This window comes from Callithrix jacchus, chromosome 11 (assembly GCF_049354715.1).
Source record: "Callithrix jacchus isolate 240 chromosome 11, calJac240_pri, whole genome shotgun sequence".
Lineage (NCBI taxonomy): Eukaryota > Metazoa > Chordata > Mammalia > Primates > Cebidae > Callithrix > Callithrix jacchus.
This window is the reverse complement of record NC_133512.1, coordinates 26,333,971-26,351,108: the sequence shown is the minus strand read 5'-3', so window position 1 is coordinate 26,351,108 and position 17,138 is coordinate 26,333,971. Positions and strand designations below refer to the sequence as shown.

The following is a 17,138-nucleotide window of genomic DNA, read 5'->3' as shown; positions in this document are numbered from 1 at the left end:
TATGTCCATGAAGGGTTACTGGGGTCACCTTGATTATAGCCAAGCAGAGACAGGGCAAGGAAGGAGATGTGAGCACAGTTAGGGGCCTCCAACTGAGGAGGTGATTCATGCTACCCAGGAAAGGCTCCTTAAAGCCAGGGTCAACCTCCTTTGCAGTCAGGTCCCTCATGGAGACAGGGCCAGGCACCCTAGATTTGAGACCAGCTGTGCTGCTGACCAGTTTTGTGACCCTGGCTGCTTTCCTTCCACACAATGTGAGTGTCAATGGCTGTGTCAATGATTGTCTGGGGATAGGAGGAAGCTACCTGTTGAGCATCTGTGTACTGAGTGTCATCATCTCCCAAGGACAACTTTCCTTCCAGAGCTGGCACCTTGGATGGTCCTTGGCCACTAAAGGTAGTGATGATGATAACAGCAGCTAATCATCATTTATGGCTATTGAGGCAGGGCCAGGGGTTATGGCTCCTAGGTCTTTGATAAGAATGAGGGTCTGTGGACTCATGGGGACAGCTGAGTGAGTCATGTAGGTCTCCAAGGGGCCAGGTCTGTCTTCAGTGGCACTGGGCCTAGGCTTGGATGCTGGGGTGGCCACTGGAGCATCAGCAGGACAAACAGGCACAGAGAAAGTGGATCCATTGGAGGTGGCAGGTGTAGGATCATCAGTCCACTAAGTAGAGTCACCAAGCCTGGCTGACCACTGTCCCCCCAGACGATGCCCTGTACTTTGCCTCACACTTTGACAGGGAAGTGGCTGGCACCTGGGGCCTCACAGAGCACCACTCTAAGACCTCTGAGTCCTGGTCATTAAATGAGAACTTGAGTCACCCAAGGCCATTGGAACAAGGAGGAAGAATCAGGCCCCACAATGTTTTGGGACAGTGTTTAGCACAGGAAAATGTACAGAATGCATGCATGACACAGGGGAACTGTTGGTGTGGGAGCCTCTATTTTACGACCTCCAGTCCTAATCTGGACACTCACCTGTGCAAGCTGAAAGAAACAGAAGACTTGCAGGAAAGGTAGTGCCTGTATACAACTTTAAGGAACTAAAATGCTGAATGTTCACACTCCTGATATCCTTCCAAATCAACTGTCCTGATGCTTCCATCTTCACCACTATCATATGGGGTAACTGTAGCAGTTAGAGATTTACTGACTCAATGTCACCCAGCTGATTCTGAGTTCACTGCTGACCACATCTGAACAAACTGCTTTTTCTGAAGTTTACCCTGTTTGATCATGCTGCTGATGATTTTGTGCAGCTCTGGGACAAACTCTACCTGGTAGAGGATAAAGCAAATCTGAGGTGACTCAGTCCTGCTCTCATTTCCCATCAATTCCCCAATATCCTCCTCTGCCCCTCCACAGTCTCCTGCACAGGCTGACACCATACAGTGGCCTTAATGGAGTCCACCGAGTATTTCAGGTTCTCCTCTGGGACCCTTGAAGGTGGAGGTAGTTATGGAATTTGCTTTGACTCAGGCGATGTGAGTGGAAGTGAAATATGTCACCTCGAGGCAAAAGAGTTGGGAGCCATTGAGACTGGCCACTCTTTCCTTCATCTCTTAGAGCTGCTGACACGTCCCATATGGAGGCTGCTCCTTTATTCTGGTGGTAGATGAGGGGATGTGGAGCACAGGGCCCAGGAGCACCATGGAGGATGTGCAGCATGAGCAGACAAAGAGCCTTCAGTGTTGTAAATTTCCATTGGTTTGGGCTGTTTATTACCTACAGTAATACCTGGTCCATCCTAGCAGGCATGCACCATCTATTCCATGGTCTGTGAATCAGACTAGCCTATCATCAGGATGTGAATTCGCTGTCATAGTTCACATTTTGAGGTACACGTAGGCTTCAGTTCCAGCTCTGCCTCTTATTAACTGCAACCTCAGGCATTTAATTTTCAGTCTCTTAGCCTCAGTTCCGACTCTCTAAAATGGGTTGGCTATGTGATCTCAGGTAGTGGAGATAATTAAATGAAATAATAATGTATGTAGAGCATTAAACCCAGGGCCTGGCATACGCAGTGAGTACTCAGTGTTAGCCATGTAGCTTCAGAATGCATATTGACTGTCAATACCCAGAAAATACAGCAAAGTATTACAAAAAGAGAAATGTAAACTTGTTTGCATATGTATTCTTTCAATCTTTATTTTTAAATAGACAGGATAAAACTATGGGCCAGGCACAGTGGCTCACACCTGCAATCCCAGCACTTTGGAAGGCCATGGTGGGCAGATCACCAGGTCAGGAGTTCAAGATCAGTCTGGCCAATATGGTGAAATTCTGTCTCTACTAAAAAATACAAAAGTTAGCCAGGCATGGTGTTGTGCACCTGTAATGCCAGGTACTCAGAAGCCTGGAGCAGGAGAATCGCTTGAACCCAGGGAGGCAGAGGTGGCATTGAGCTGAGATCACAACAGTGCACTTCAATCTGAGTTACAAAGTGAAACTGTCTAAAAAAATAATAAACCGTGTGTATTCTTTCATAGCCAGTGTTTTTCTCTTAAATAGTATATCATTAAAATATTTTTAGATCAAAACAAAAGATTATTAAGATTATCATTTTAAATGACAAGATAATGCTCAATTTAACGAGTAATTTAATTATTACTATTGGACTTTTTGTAGATTGCAAAGAGCATTCAAAGAAAATGAAGCAGAATAAAAAATATGTAAAACATGTTGTAAATATGACTTTGTTAAGTCTTTTATTCAGAAATATAGAACATATATACATAACATAGAATTTATTTATTATGAGTTGTGTTAAAAAATAGTTTAGAAGCTGTTGATTTGTTTCCTTTTCAAATTTTGCAGGATAATTTTTTTGACAGTCTCTCTCTGTGCCCAGGTTGGAGTGCAGTGCACAATCTCAGCTGATTGCAACCTCCACCTCCTTGGTCCTAGCAATTCTTCTGTCTCTGCATCCTGACTAGCTGGGGCTACAGGCATGCACCTGACTAGCTGGGGCTACAGGCATGCACCACCATGCCTGGCTAATTTTTATATTTTTAGTAGAGACGAGGTTTCACCATACTGGTCAGGCTGGTCTTGAACTCCTAACCTCAGGTGATCCAACCACCTCTGCCTCCCAACATGCTGGGATTACAGGCATGAGCCACCACACCCAGCCTAAATTTTGCAGGATAATAAGTAACCTTTAGGCCAAGCACAGTGGCTCACCCCTATAATCCCAGACCTTTGGAGGATGAGGCAGGAGGATTGCCTGAGGTCAGGAGCTCTATACCAGCTTGGTTAACATGGTGAAACCCTGTCTCTACTAAAAATACAAAAACTAGCCAGGTATGGTGTCGCATGCTTATATTTCCAGCTACTCAGGAGGCTGAGACAGAAAAATTACTTGGACTCAGGAGGCTGAGGTTGCAGTGAGCCAAGATCACACCACTGCACTCCAGCCTAGGCAAGAGAGCAAGACTCTGTCTCAAATAAATAAATAAATAAATAACTTTTTTAAGTATTGGTGGGCAATTGTCTGGTTATTTTTCTTTAAGTTAACATGGCAGCAGTGATTATTTTTGAGTTTCTGACACAAGATAGCAGTTTTTATCCAAATAAGTCAACTACTCTGCCCCATCCCTAAGACACTGGTATGGAAGAGAAAAGGAAAAAAAAGCCAGTAGTGTGACTGCCTATGCTGCCCCCAGCGTGGCCCCCTGTGAGATGGGCAGCTGAGGCCATGAACTGTTCAAGGGCGCCAGGCCTCATTTGTCTGTTCTCACTGACCTTCCTCAGGTACTCACATGTGGGATGGCACTGGCTTTACATGCTGCTGCTGCAGCTCCTTGGTGAGCTGGCCCTGGTCATGGGACAGGACAATAGAGGGCTTCACCACCTGCAGAACATGAACAGAAGCTCATGATGAGTGCCAACCTGTTAGACAATTAAAAAAAAATTTCTTGAATGAGTGGAAAAACAAGGTGATGCTTGAATCTATAGTGGTTAAGAGCATGGGGGACTCAGAAAGGGTCAGAACCAAGTTTAAATTCCTGTACTTTGGATTTCTACTTTATGCCATGCAAAATTACTTTACCCCACTTCACCTCAGTTTCCTCCTGTGTGAAATGGAAACAATAAATTTCATTCCTCATTCAGTTTCTGTCAAGGATTCATGAGATAATACCTCTAAAACATCCAACACATTTAAATGTTTCATCATTTCTGTCGTAACTAGTGGGATCAATTTTACTATTATTGTATATACAGTTCTGTGCCTGAAACCTACAAAAATAAGAAAATAAAAAAGAAAATCTTATCTCTAAAAAGTGTGATTTGACATTTTTATATTATTAATCATAACCGTATTTAATCACACAAGGTCTTGTAAATGGCAGGTGCTCAATTAACACTTGGAGGATCAATGCATGTGGGCTCCGTAGCCACACTGTTTAGATCCTATTCAGACTCCACCACTTATTAACTAAGTCATCTGGGCAAGATAATTCACCTCTTTATGTCTTTGTTTCCTTCACTATAAAATACAGATGGCAAAAATTCCTAACTCTTTAGGTTGTAGCCAGGGGTGAATAATTTGGCACATGGTAGGGGCTTTTCAGACATTAGCTGTGATGATCTCCTTCCAAATCTTCCTTTTTAGAGCCACAGATGAGGCCACAGTGCCACCTGGTGACCCTAGAGTGTAAGTACACATGATCGCCAATATGCTCGCTCTCCACCACAGGTCCCAGACTGGCTAGTTACCGCCTGGAGGTTTCTGCTGCATTGCCTTCTCAGGGCTCATGTAAAGACTTTTGTATTTTCCTCCTCGCATTTCTGCAGATGGGTTCATGTTGCCTGACACAGCTGGGTGATCCACAGAGCAGTGACCGCCTATGACAGCCCTGCGAGGTAGCTGGAGAATGTTCTTTCCTTCTCAAGCTCTGGGCAGATGCCAGGGCTGGGGTGACACATGCCCTCAAGTTTCTTGCTTTGGAGGATCACATTTTCTGTTGGCAAGGAAGGCGAAGTTTACAGCAAGCCAGAGACCTGGGATTTCTCTGTGCCATGGACCCAAACAATAAAGACTTTATGCTAAAAGCTCAAAGCTCGGGTGCTCCCCAGGCCTTCCCACCTCACAGCCTCTGCTGAGGGAGGATGAATACTATGTCCTCCCAGAGCTTTGGGAGTTTGTAGCAAGCAGCTTCCCCAGCACAAAATCTCTTGGAAACCTCAAATTGTCTAAAACATTCTTGCACATTTTGCATCCTGTTTTCCATATGTCAGCATGTTTTAGAAAAAAAAACCTCAATTTCCTAAATATGCAAGAGAAATGGATATTGTAGGACAACGTGGCTTTTTAAAACATGTTATTTAGGCTGGGGATGGTGGAACATGCCTGTAATCCCAGCACTTTGGGAGGGTGAGATGGGTGAATCACCTGAGGTTGGGGGTTTGAGACCGGCTTGACAAACAAGGAGAAACCCCATGTCTACTAAAAATACAAAATTAGCCAGGTGTGGTGGAGCATCCCTGTAATCCCAGCTACTTGGGAGGCGAAGACAGGATAATTGCTTAAACCTGGAAGGTGAAGGTTGTGGTGAGCCAAGATTGCACCATTGCACTCCAACCTGGGAAACAAGAGCAAAACTCTGTCTTAAATATATATATATATATATATATTTAAAAATCTTCCCCACCCCCTTTCTGAACTCCAAAAATGCCAAATATTGTTCAACAAATATTATTAAATGCCTACTATGGGCCAGGTGCAGTGGCTCACATTTGTAATCCCAACACTTTGGGAGGCCAAGGTGGGTGAATCGCTTGAGGCAAGAGTTTGAGACCAGCCTGGCCAACACAGTGAAACCCAATCACTACAGAAAATACAAATATTAGCCGGGAGTGGTAGTGCATGCCTGTAATCCCAGCTACTAGGGAGGCTGAGGCAGGAGCCACTGCACTCCAGCCTGGGCAACAGAGTGAGTCTCCATCTCTAAATAGATTAATTAATTAATCAAATAAATAAATGCCTACTATATGGCAACCATGATTCATGGTCTTGGGTTATGGCAGAAAACAAACTGACAGGGTTCCTCTCTCCTGTAACTTACATTCTTATATGATAATGATAAAGGTTAACATTAATTTAAGATGTTACTACATGTTAGTTATGGTGCAAAGTCATTCCCACACATTACTACACTTAAACTTGTTAGCAAGCTTACGAAGGACATAGTTATTTTTTCTGATCCCAGCAGGGTTGCTCCATTGGTGTTACCACCCTCCTGTTAGGGTGAGACTCTGAAAATCAATTATACTTTTATGGTTCTTCAAAGGAGAGAAATTATGACACCCTACGTCATGGACCCACGAACTAAACCAATATGCTAACTGATGTAAGCATTCCCATTTGGAGTAGAAGCATATCCAGATGTGTGAGAGTGTTTCATACTGGACCCATGAATATTTCTCCCAGTGGTTTGAGATCCTGGGTCATGATTCCCTAGAGGGGCCATGCATTCAGGGATTGATCTTGCAGACATCAGAAAGCTATAGGAAGAGTCACCAACTGCCTTTGATACCTGCCAACTTCTCTTTAATTTGCCCTCTTCAAGGACAAAGACTCCTGTGCTTTCCTGAGCATTTTACAACATGATGCACAAATGAATACAACACAGGGGACTCTTTTTTGACATCATTAGATAGTCTGGTTCCAGACTCTTGGGAAAAAAAACACTTAAATCCCACATAAGGGAGACTGAACAGTTAAGTACAGTGAGACAGCTTCACTCCAAGAGTGAGTCTTAAGCACTGAGCTCTGCTAAAAGGATCTACACTCAGGTGGTACCTACATTTCACTCAGAGGCCTACAACTTACACCTCGAAAATTCCTCATATTGTAACAAATGTCTCCTTGCACTGGTGACATAGAGGTTCTAGCATACTGGGAAGGATCTGAGGCATTGCATAGGAATTCCCACATGGAGGGAGCCTCAGAGTAGGATAAAGGGGAGTTACATGCCAGGCTCCTTTAGTGGAGAATGTGGTGAGAAAACTGACCACTTGTAAAAAGTGTATAAGTGAACCATGCCTTTTTTTCTCTGATGTCTTGACACCTTGAGGCCTTGCTGACCCTGATCCTGGAAGGACTGCCTCTGCCAAGGTTAGCTAATTCCTAGAGGTAGCAAACAACTCACCTTCCCTTCCTTTTATATGCAAAACAACCAATCCAGAGCTATCACCTCACCCACCTCTTTTATTGGGGTCTCACTCTCTAGGCCACTCTCTGTGGTAGTCACCACAGGGCCAGGTGTCAGACAACTAGGGCCAGCCCCTATGTCACAGAGCCTAATGACATTATTCAAGCTAGCCAATCCTAAACCTTCTTACCCTATCTCATGTGTTCTTTCCTGTGGAAATCAAAATAAAAGCTCTTGCCATGTTTTTCCCTTTCCACCTCCGCCTTCTGACCCACCCCAGTGCTTCTCCATGTGCTTCCCCATGGCCTGCCATGACTCCTGCTTTTAGAATCTGTGAGTCTAATCATCTTTTTCATGGCAGTCATTTCCTGATCTGTTGGCCTTGCCACACCTACATAATCATGGAACCTTCATTTTAAAGTAGTGATTGGTGATCAGAGAAGTGATGACTAGATCATCCAGGTTGCTCTCAAGCCAAGACAAAGCATATGTGCCTTGATGTTTAGGGAATGCTATAGATGATGACCATGCACAGAGCATGTGTACAGTTTTACTTCTCTGTACCTCTGGTGTTGAGAAGAGTTTGGAACACTGTGGCCCTATATTTGTTGAAGAATGAGATGATGGTGGTGAGGGTGGAATGCTAATTTCATTTCTTCTGGTTCTCTCTAAGGCCTCCCCTTCCAGCAGAAGTTGGAATACTTGGTGTGGACACAACATCCCATAAATACACAAGACTCAGGTCAGGGGCTACTAGCCTGAAGGACACAACACAAAGAGATGCCACAGGCAGAGAGATTTAAGTTGAAAAGTTATGGTTTGGGGCCAGGCATGGTGGTTCACACCTGTAACACCAGCACTTTGGGAGGCTGAGGTGGGTGGATCACCTGAGGTCAGGAGTTTGAGACCAGCCTGGCCAATATGGTGAAACTCTGTCTCTACTAAAAATACAAAAAAATTAACTGAACATGGTGGTGCATGCCTGTAATCCCAGCTACTCAAGAGGCAGAGGCTGGAGAATCTCTTGAACCTGAGAGGCAGATGACACAGTGAGCCAAGAATGTGCCATTGCACTCCAGCCTGGGTGGCTGAGTGAGATTCCATTCCCCCAGCCAAAAAAAAAAGTTATGGTTTGGATGAGTGGGGGTGGAGGTTTCCTGGCTATCATTACAGTTTTGTTGCCTTCATGACCTCCAGACTGAGTTCTCAGCTCCCTTCTCTTAGATGAGGTGGCAGCAGTGGGCAGTGGTTGACACCAGGGGCTACAATGACCTTGGCTCATGGTTTTCCCCAGATATCCCATGACTCACAGGCATAGCCACAGGAATCTCTGCTGCTGATGTGCCCTGCAGGGCATGGACAGTGGGGGAGGGGGCAAGAGCATCAGAGATCTTCAGAGAAGACCTCCTGCCATTTTCTTTCGTTCCATAAAGTACTCTCACTTATGGTGGGGTTGAAAAAGTGTGGGATTAGATTGAGAAAGAGAGATGGAAGAGAGGGGAGATCAAAAAAATTTGGGATGTGGGAGATTTAGGAAGAAGGGAGATAGTGAGAATAAACCTCAGATCCTTAAGTAGCCCCATGGGATGAAAAGATGGAAAGGAAACTTGCCGGTATTGGGGTTGTGACTCAACCCAGCAACATTACAATCCTGAGGTTGGGGTCAGCCTGCTGGTACAGCAAGGGGTTGGCAGCCTGATCCCAGCACATGGGAATGAGCATAGCATAGGCAAGCCCCTTTTAACTTCATACAGTGACTTACCTGAGGGGCAGGAGGACAGATTGCTTTCATTAGTGATGTTGGTTCAGGAGAGATCTTTCGGGCAGCCTAAGGGATTGCATTCTGTGGAAAGAGATAAAAAGCAAACCCAGGGGCTTTCACTGGCCAATCCCATATCCTTCTTCTGCTCATGCAAATAAGTCACTGTGGCCAGGATCAAGTCACATCAATAATTGAGTGCTGTTAAGCAAATTACATAAATTTTCAAAGCCTCAGTTTCCTCTTCTGTGAAATGCAAAATATAACAATGCTTATCTCACAGGATTGTAGTAAGGAATTAATGACTTAATAATAGACTATCTAATGGTACCTAACACATAGTAAATGCTCAAGCATGCTAGGCATAGTCTTTACCAATGCTATTGTCATTGGTTCTAAGAGTCCAGTGAGTTGAGGATGTATTTTCCAGCAGGAGGTTGCAATCTGGGGATGGGTTAGGAAACTGCCTGTGGTCTAGTAACAGGACTGAGAATCAGGAATATAACTTCCACCTTCATCCCGTTATCAATGATCCAGTTTGCTGAGAGCAACTCTTATCTTTTTGTTCACAGCTAACTATATGGAGCACTGGGCAACTCCTGCAGGCATAATTGGAGAAGAAGCATGAGAAGGAGGTGGAAAGAGGTCTTTGTTTTGTGAAAAGGGAGCATCCTGAGTTGAAGGGAAAATGAAGAGAAGATGAAAAGCAGCTCCTGGGTTCATAGGGGAGGGGAGGAAAAGAAGCAGGGAAGGTAGAAGCAGGTACTTAGGAAGCAGGGGAGAGGCAGCTTCTGTGCTTGGGAGGCCTGGGTCTCCTTCCAGCGCTGCTATGAAGCAAATATATCAGGAAAGTAGCCTTGCTCAGGTTCACCTGCCAGACTGAGAAAGCAGTTGCTGAGGAGGGGAGGGCAGGGACTTTTTATATCTGTCAGTGTGTCGGGTGTGACATTCTTTCCCCTCCACCTACACACACTCTGGCAGTATGTAGGAACTAAGGTAGCCCTGGAGGTTCAAACTTCTAGAATGAGCCTAGGACAATCTCCAGTTTGTGTCCTGACTGGTCCCAGCTGCCATTGTTCTGGTTCTTTGCCTGGGGATTCCTCCTGCTTTTCTCTTTCTCCTCTCATTTCTTCTTGGCAGCCGCACAACTTGACAGCTACTTTGCTAGTAATCACCAAATGGGATGATATATCTCATTATAGGTCTTTCGTTCATTCCTTCACTGGGAAAAGGTACAAAAGGTATGATCTAAGGCCCTTATTGTCATCTGTTCAGATAACATGACATTGCCCTTGACTAATTATCTCCATAGAACAGTTATAAAAAAATTCCAGCTGAGGGAGACAGAGAATAGAATGTAGGCTCCATGAGGGAGTAATCTTTTCCTATTTTGGCAACCACTGCAGCCCAGTGCCTTTGTGTACAGAACTTAATAAATATTTGTTAAATGAGTGAATATTTTTTATTTAGCTAAGAAGAAAAATAGTTTAGGTGATTTCAGAGTTTGTTTAGTGGTAGAATAGAATAAGCTGATTATAGTCCCAGGTTCTTTTTCCTCTTTCTGCTTCACCATGCTACAGTTTTGGCTCAAAAGTTACAGTATGATTAAACTAACACCATGGACACAAGACATCTGCCACAGCTCCAGACATCACATCCTCACACCAACAGCCCAGGCAAGAAAGGACATGGACAATTTAGAGCTTCTCTTTTTAATTCAAGAAGTGCATTCTTTCCCAAAAGGCCCAAGCAGAACTCTGCCATATGTTCTTGGCCTGATTTGGGTTACCTGCTACCCCATACAATTCCACTCCATGCAAACGTGGATAGAAAAAGAAATATTTGGCCAAGAGAAGAAAAAGTTCTATTATTGGTGTAACTAATATCTTCTCCTTCAGGACTGGACACATCAATACCCTGAATGACATCAAGATTCTGTTAACACAGAGAAAGGGGAAATGGGCCACAAAGTGGCCAACTAATCCTGTCCTACAGAGCTACAAAATCCAACTTCTGATTCTGCTATTGCTAACCTCTCTGATCTCCATCTTCACTCTGGCTTTTCTTTCTCAGAGGGCTCTCTGATAAATAGCTATTTCTCCAACTGACACCTCAAGGACTAAATCCAGAGATCTCTTTTAAGACCTTTGTTCCTCCCAGGACTAAGGTAAAGGAAGAGGAATAGAAAGCAAAGGAGGGAAGTGACTCAGACTCAGAGCTGGACCTAGCAGCAGGCACACTGTTTATTATAGCTCCTCCATGGGCCAGGCTCTGTGCTATGCACTGGGGAGGCAATGATGTGCAAGTCAGGCAAAGTCTTTCCTTTCATGGATGACATGTTTCAGTGCAAGAGATACTTAATACATTCATAAATAAACTATGAAGTCAAGACTGAGAAGCATCATGGAAATAAAAACAGGGCAAGAGATAGAGTGATGGGAAGGCTTCTCTGAAAAAATATTGAGCACTGACCTTGTGTGTGAGAACTGTGTAACCAACTGGAAGACAGGATGTAGAAAGGCCTTAAAATGGGAGGTTGGCTATGACAGAGAATACCAAGAATGCAGATATGGCCAGGGTGAGCAAGCATCAGAAACAAAGTGGGAGATACAGTCACTGGCCAGGGATGCAAAATTTAGTCAGCCTTGAGATTTTATATTTTCATGTAATGGAAGTCACTAGAGAGAGTTGAACAGGAAGGTGACATTATCTGCTTTCTATTCTGAAAGACTCACTGCAGCTGCTATAAATAGGAGTATAGCTATTATTACAATAATTAACAGTGCATATTTGATCATAACAGTTATAACACATTTTTATAAGTAATTAATAAGCCCAAATGATATTTCAGAACAATATTTTTTTAACTGAGAAAGATGGAACTTCCCCTCCAACCCAAGTAGTTTATATATTCATGGACAAATAACTTTATTTCATCACAGCGAGATAAAGTCTAGAACCAATTATATTCCTAGTATTTACTTTCGTAGTTGTCTGTTTTGACATGTCTACTTCTTATAATTAAGTAGATGGAAAAAGAAAATGTCTGTTTTAGTAATGCCATTCAATTTTTCTGAATTCTTTTTGAATTACTTGCCCACAATCTCACACACCAATTTGTTATTAAAAATTATTTTTGGTGATCCATCAATTGACAAATGAATTATATCCTCCTTCAGTCCTATAAAGACCAAACCATGGAAGCCTCCTGTGCTGTGAAAGGACTTGTTACCTTATCACTGGATCACGCACACTCAACATGGATGCCCATATTTTTAATCATTTATTGTTTGGCATTCTGCAGATTTTTATACCCTGGGATAATAAGATTCAGTGACAGCTGAGGGCTGAGGTTTTCTTTCATCATGTGGGAGAAAGGCATTGGTGAAAGAAGTCACCTTGATCAAAGCACATCTCAGCCACTTGAATTTAGTAGAGTACATATGCACACTGAAAATCTAGAAACTGATTCCTTTAAAACGACTCCTGCTTGCCTATCCCTTGAAAAGTCTTCTCACACAGAGCTCTGCAATGGTGTGTTGTTTTATTTCTCTTTACCCCATGCCAAGCAATATGCCTGGCATGGCCATCTTTTTGTTCAATAGTGAGGGAAGTGGGGGTTTGGAGTGTCAACTTGTTTTTCCCATTCTTCCCACATCTTTCCTAGCTTCCCATCTCACTTCCCGAAGTGGGATGTCACCAATGGAACACTTGCAACATTTTTCTGGCTAGGGGAGTCCCATGCTGGGGATAAAAACAGTGATGTCATAAACACAGAGAGGTACAAAATTTATTTATTATTTATTTATTTAATTTTTTGAGATGGATTTTGCTTGTTACCCAGGCTGGAGTGCAATGACCCGATCTTGGCTCACCGCAACCTCTGCCTCCTGGGTTCAGGCAATTCTCCTGCCTCAGCCTCCTGAGTAGCTGGAATTACAGGCATGTGCCACCATGCCCAGCCAATTTTTTGTATTTTTAGTAGAGATGGGGTTTCACCATGTTGACCAGGATGGTCTCAACAAAATTTATTTTTATTACCCAATAATCAGGACTGGAACAAATGAAGGGGGATGTTTGAGTTTGATTTCCTAGTTGGGCCCCTAGTTTCGTTATTGTCATGGTAAAAAAAACTGAGTTCTAAGCCTCCTCCTTCTCAGACTAGGTGGCAGCAGTGGGCAGTGGTCCAGTCCACCATACTGCACTGGCAGTGGCAGGTGGTTTCCAGCTGAACATCCCACAAACCACAGCCATAGCCACAAGCACAGCCAGTGACAGTCATCTCTGCATGGGTACATGAAATGCAGACATCAGAACTCTTGGGATTTAATTGGAAGGAGGGCTACCCACAACCATCTTTCAAGTCTGTGCAGTCCAGGGGTAGAGCTAGGTTTTATGGGGCCTCAGGCTCATTCAACTTTGAGAGCTCATCTCATGAAAAGAAATACAGAACACTGAAACGAATATTTGGGGCCATGGAAGAGACCCATGCAAGTGAGAGACTTGGAACTTGGGAGTTTGCATTTTCTTAGATTTGTGATAAATTCATCTCGTGTTGGGCCCTACCCATCAAAACAGGGGAATAAATTGGAAAGAGGGGTGAAGGATGTAACCCTGATGGAACAATGAAGGAGAGAAAGGCCTGAGAAACGGGGGCATGAAGGGAAAGGGTGAAAGGAAGAGGTAGAAGCCCAAGATGACTCAGCAGCATCCTTCAGGGAAACAAGAATGGGCAAGGGGTCTCTGGGAACCAAGAGTTATGACTTAGCCCCAGGGCGATACAGACCTGAGATGGTGGAAGGTGCAGGTGCAGGTGCAGGGAGTTGGACAGGGGAGGACACAGGGCATCTTACTCACCATTCTCCCTCAGGGAGTTACTCACCAGCAGGGAAGGAGGACAGCCTGCCTCAGCTGTTGACACTAATACATGAGAGCTTCTTGGTTGTCCGAGAGGAACTGTACTCTGAGTAGGAAAGAAGAAGGGGTATAGCCTATGATCTATCTTCCCCATCACCCACTTCCAAATCATCTTCTACCTCAGAGGTAACACTGTGTCCAGAATCAGGCTACTCGTCAGCTTTAAAGGTTTAGATTCTTCATTTTTAAAGGAGAAGTAATCATTGTCTTTACCTCATATAATGGTTGTGGTAATTAAATAAACTGAGTTATGTAAAACTTGGATTATACCTGGTTCATAATGAGTGTTCCTATACTACAGCTACCACGCTCCTCCACCTCTTCCTCCTTATCAGAAAAACCTCAGGTTTTGGCCAAGAATTCAAATAGTGGTAGGGTAGTGTAGAAAACCTTCATCAGGGATTGGGTTTTGTTGGGATATTGGGATGGGACAGATGATGTCAAAGTTTAAGAATGGGAGAAATTTGCAAGGGTCAGCTTCCCACTTCCCTTACCTGAGGGTTACCTAGACTGTTGAGAACATCCTTGATCTTCTTATCCATAACGGAGTCTAAGGAACACTGAGTACTCCCTGGGGTCATCAGCTGGAGAACGGGGATGAGGATGAGAAGAAGCCAAGAGGAAGGTCCCATCCTGTACAGAGTCAGTGTCCTGGGGCTGGGAGAAAAGAAGATGGAAAGGGGCTTAGATCTCTGAGCTCCTGGGTGGTGGTGAAGGAAAGAAGACAATGAAGTTAGTTTCCAGCAAGTAAAGATGGATGAGCAGCATCGTCAGTACTGGATCTCTTTAGGCAGTTTAGAGAAACAGGTAGGATTGCTGAAGAACAGATTTACTTACCAAAACGTTCAGAAAAGGTCTGCAAGGACTAGCCAGGCAATGGTGTCTTAATACACCTGGATTAACCTGGGCACCTTTAATATACAAGCACACAGTCATGTGTAAACACACTCCCAGTGCATTTTCAAAGACCTGTGCCAGCTAGGGTGACAGGTGACTGTGATAAATTTTGGGGCATTCATGAGAAGCAACAGCTACCTTTGCTTTGGATCTCTACCAAGGGAGTCCTCCTGCCTTATTGTTCTTCTCTTTCTTCTTGCCAATCTGATAAGGCTTGCACCTGGGCCTTCTGTGATCTGCCCTTATTATAGGATTCTTGTTTGATTCTTCCTCAGGAAGAGGTTAGTTTGCAGCAAACAAACAAATTAATCCACCCAACATCTATCCCAAATCCAAGTGTATGCTCTTTCTTATCTCTGTTGGCTGAGGGAGGGCCCTACTTGTCACCTGTTCAGATATCATTTTATTGTCCCTGGCTAACCTCATTTTCAGGAAAGTCACAGAAAAACTGATTAGTCCTGGATTAAAAATAAGGAAGTTTAGTATTTACTTAAGCAGAAGCATAGTTTATGATTTGAGTTCTTCTGGGGGCTCAAAGAGTTCCCCCTTTTCCCCCCACCATTCTCAGCTAATCTTTCAATCTTATCTCCTCATGGTCACAAGGTAGAAGGTGCCACATCATCAGCTCAGACCCTGAGCAGGAAGGAAGGAATGGGGCAAGGCCACTCTCTTTGGGGGCTTTACCTTTTTATTTTGAGAACAGGATTTTGAGATCCTGTAATTGAGAACAGCTCAGCCTTTTGAGAACCTCTCACTGAGAATTGTGAGCTCAAGAAGATTTTCCCTTACATTCCACCATTTGGTTCTGGGTGACACAACCTCCCTTTCTATCAGCTATGGCTGGAAAAGAGAGCTAGGCATCACAATTCCTTATCCAAAACCTGGGTCCCAGGTGTGTTTCAGAACTCAGAATGTTTCAGATAAAGGAAGGTGCAATTTTTGTATATTACGTTATAAAACCAAGGAGGTTGGGGGCAGCCATCTGCAGTCTAATGCATTAATAGTCTACTGCAATACATATTAATATTTATGCGAGATAAATAAAGACCATAAAGAGCCTCACACTAGGCCATGCCAAGTTTTTCTGACATAAGTTAGCCTCAAATTTAGGACGGAAAATTTTCATTTTTAGAGCCTTTTAGATTTTAGAAGAGCAAATAAGGGATTGAGGACTTTGAGGATTCACATGTGGCCAAGAGGAGTGAGGATGCTATGACTCCTCATCTAGGATGGGGCATGTAGTCACCATGAATAAATAAAATTTAAAGAACAGCCTGTACCTGTGGTCCCAGATGCTCAGGAGTCTGAGGCAGGAGGATCACTTGAGCTTTGAGGTTGCAGTGAGCTGAGATTGTTCTGCTGCACTCCATCCTGGGTGACAAAGCAAGACCTTGCCTCAAAAATTAAATTAATTAAATTAAATTAAATTAAATTAAATTAAATGGCAGTTGGATGATTATTCCTGGAGGCCATCAGAACTGAAAAAGTTGGGCTTTACCTCTGTGCCCAGCCTTTTCACCCGCTTTCCTGGAGATGCCCTCTGATGGACAGCTATTACTTCTACATATCTCTCTCAGCAACTTTGAGAAATGGGGCCTAGAGATGCCAGAATAATGGCAAGGATGCTTCAACTACCAGATAGGAGTTGAAGAGAGGAAAAATGAGACTGAAGAATAAAAAGAGCAAACCCTTGGGTTTGGGATAAATGATGGGTTGATTATTTTGTTTGTTAATTCAATGAATATTTGTAGAGCTTCTCTTTATCAGCTCTAGCTCTGGTGGCTCAGTGGCGGACAATGTAGACAAGATCTTTGCCCTTTTATTACTACATTCTAATGGGGGAGATAAATACAGTCAATAAATGTGTGTGTGTGTGTGTGTGTGTGTGTGTGTGTGTGTGTGTAATATTTCAGATATTGAGAAATGCTCTAAAAAAAATAAATCAAGACAAGGTAACAGAGTGTGCCACTGTGCCATTGTCCATAATGCACTGTGTTCAGGAAAGGTGTCTCAGAAGAGGTAACAGTGACCTGAAGAAGTAAGTGGGTGAGTCCTAGGAAAATCTGGGCCAAATATTCTAGTCTACGGAACAAGTGTAAGGAGCCCATGGTGAGAGATGGTTGGTTTGTTAAGGGAGTAACAACAATGGCAATATGGCCTGAATGAAGTATGGGGGGAAAGGCCAGAGAAGAGGTCAGAGATCTGACCAGGGCCAGATTATATAGAGCTTGTAAGCCAATGTAAGGGCTTTGGGTTTTATTATAAATTTTTCAGCACATTATTGTAGTGTTTTGTGCAGGGGAGTTCCATAAAATTATTTTTTTTAATGTTTCTATTTTTTTTTTCTCAGAGACAGGGTCTAGTTCTGTCACTCAAGCTGGGGTGCAGTGGTGTGATCATGGCAC

At 43.5% G+C, this 17,138-nt stretch overlaps 1 protein-coding gene across 1 annotated transcript in view; it reads right to left on the bottom strand.

Moving 5' to 3' along the window:
* LOC108592829 (uncharacterized) overlaps nt 1-14,483 on the bottom strand; it is a 129,779-nt gene extending 115,296 nt beyond the window's left edge. The window contains 6 exon segments of the mRNA XM_054236953.2: nt 252-390; nt 982-990; nt 3,765-3,856; nt 13,082-13,203; nt 13,802-13,882; nt 14,342-14,483. Of these exon segments, the coding sequence (XP_054092928.2) occupies nt 252-390; nt 982-990; nt 3,765-3,856; nt 13,082-13,203; nt 13,802-13,882; nt 14,342-14,468 (570 nt within the window). The 5' untranslated portion in view covers nt 14,469-14,483.
* Nucleotides 14,484-17,138: the final 2,655 nt, after the last annotated feature.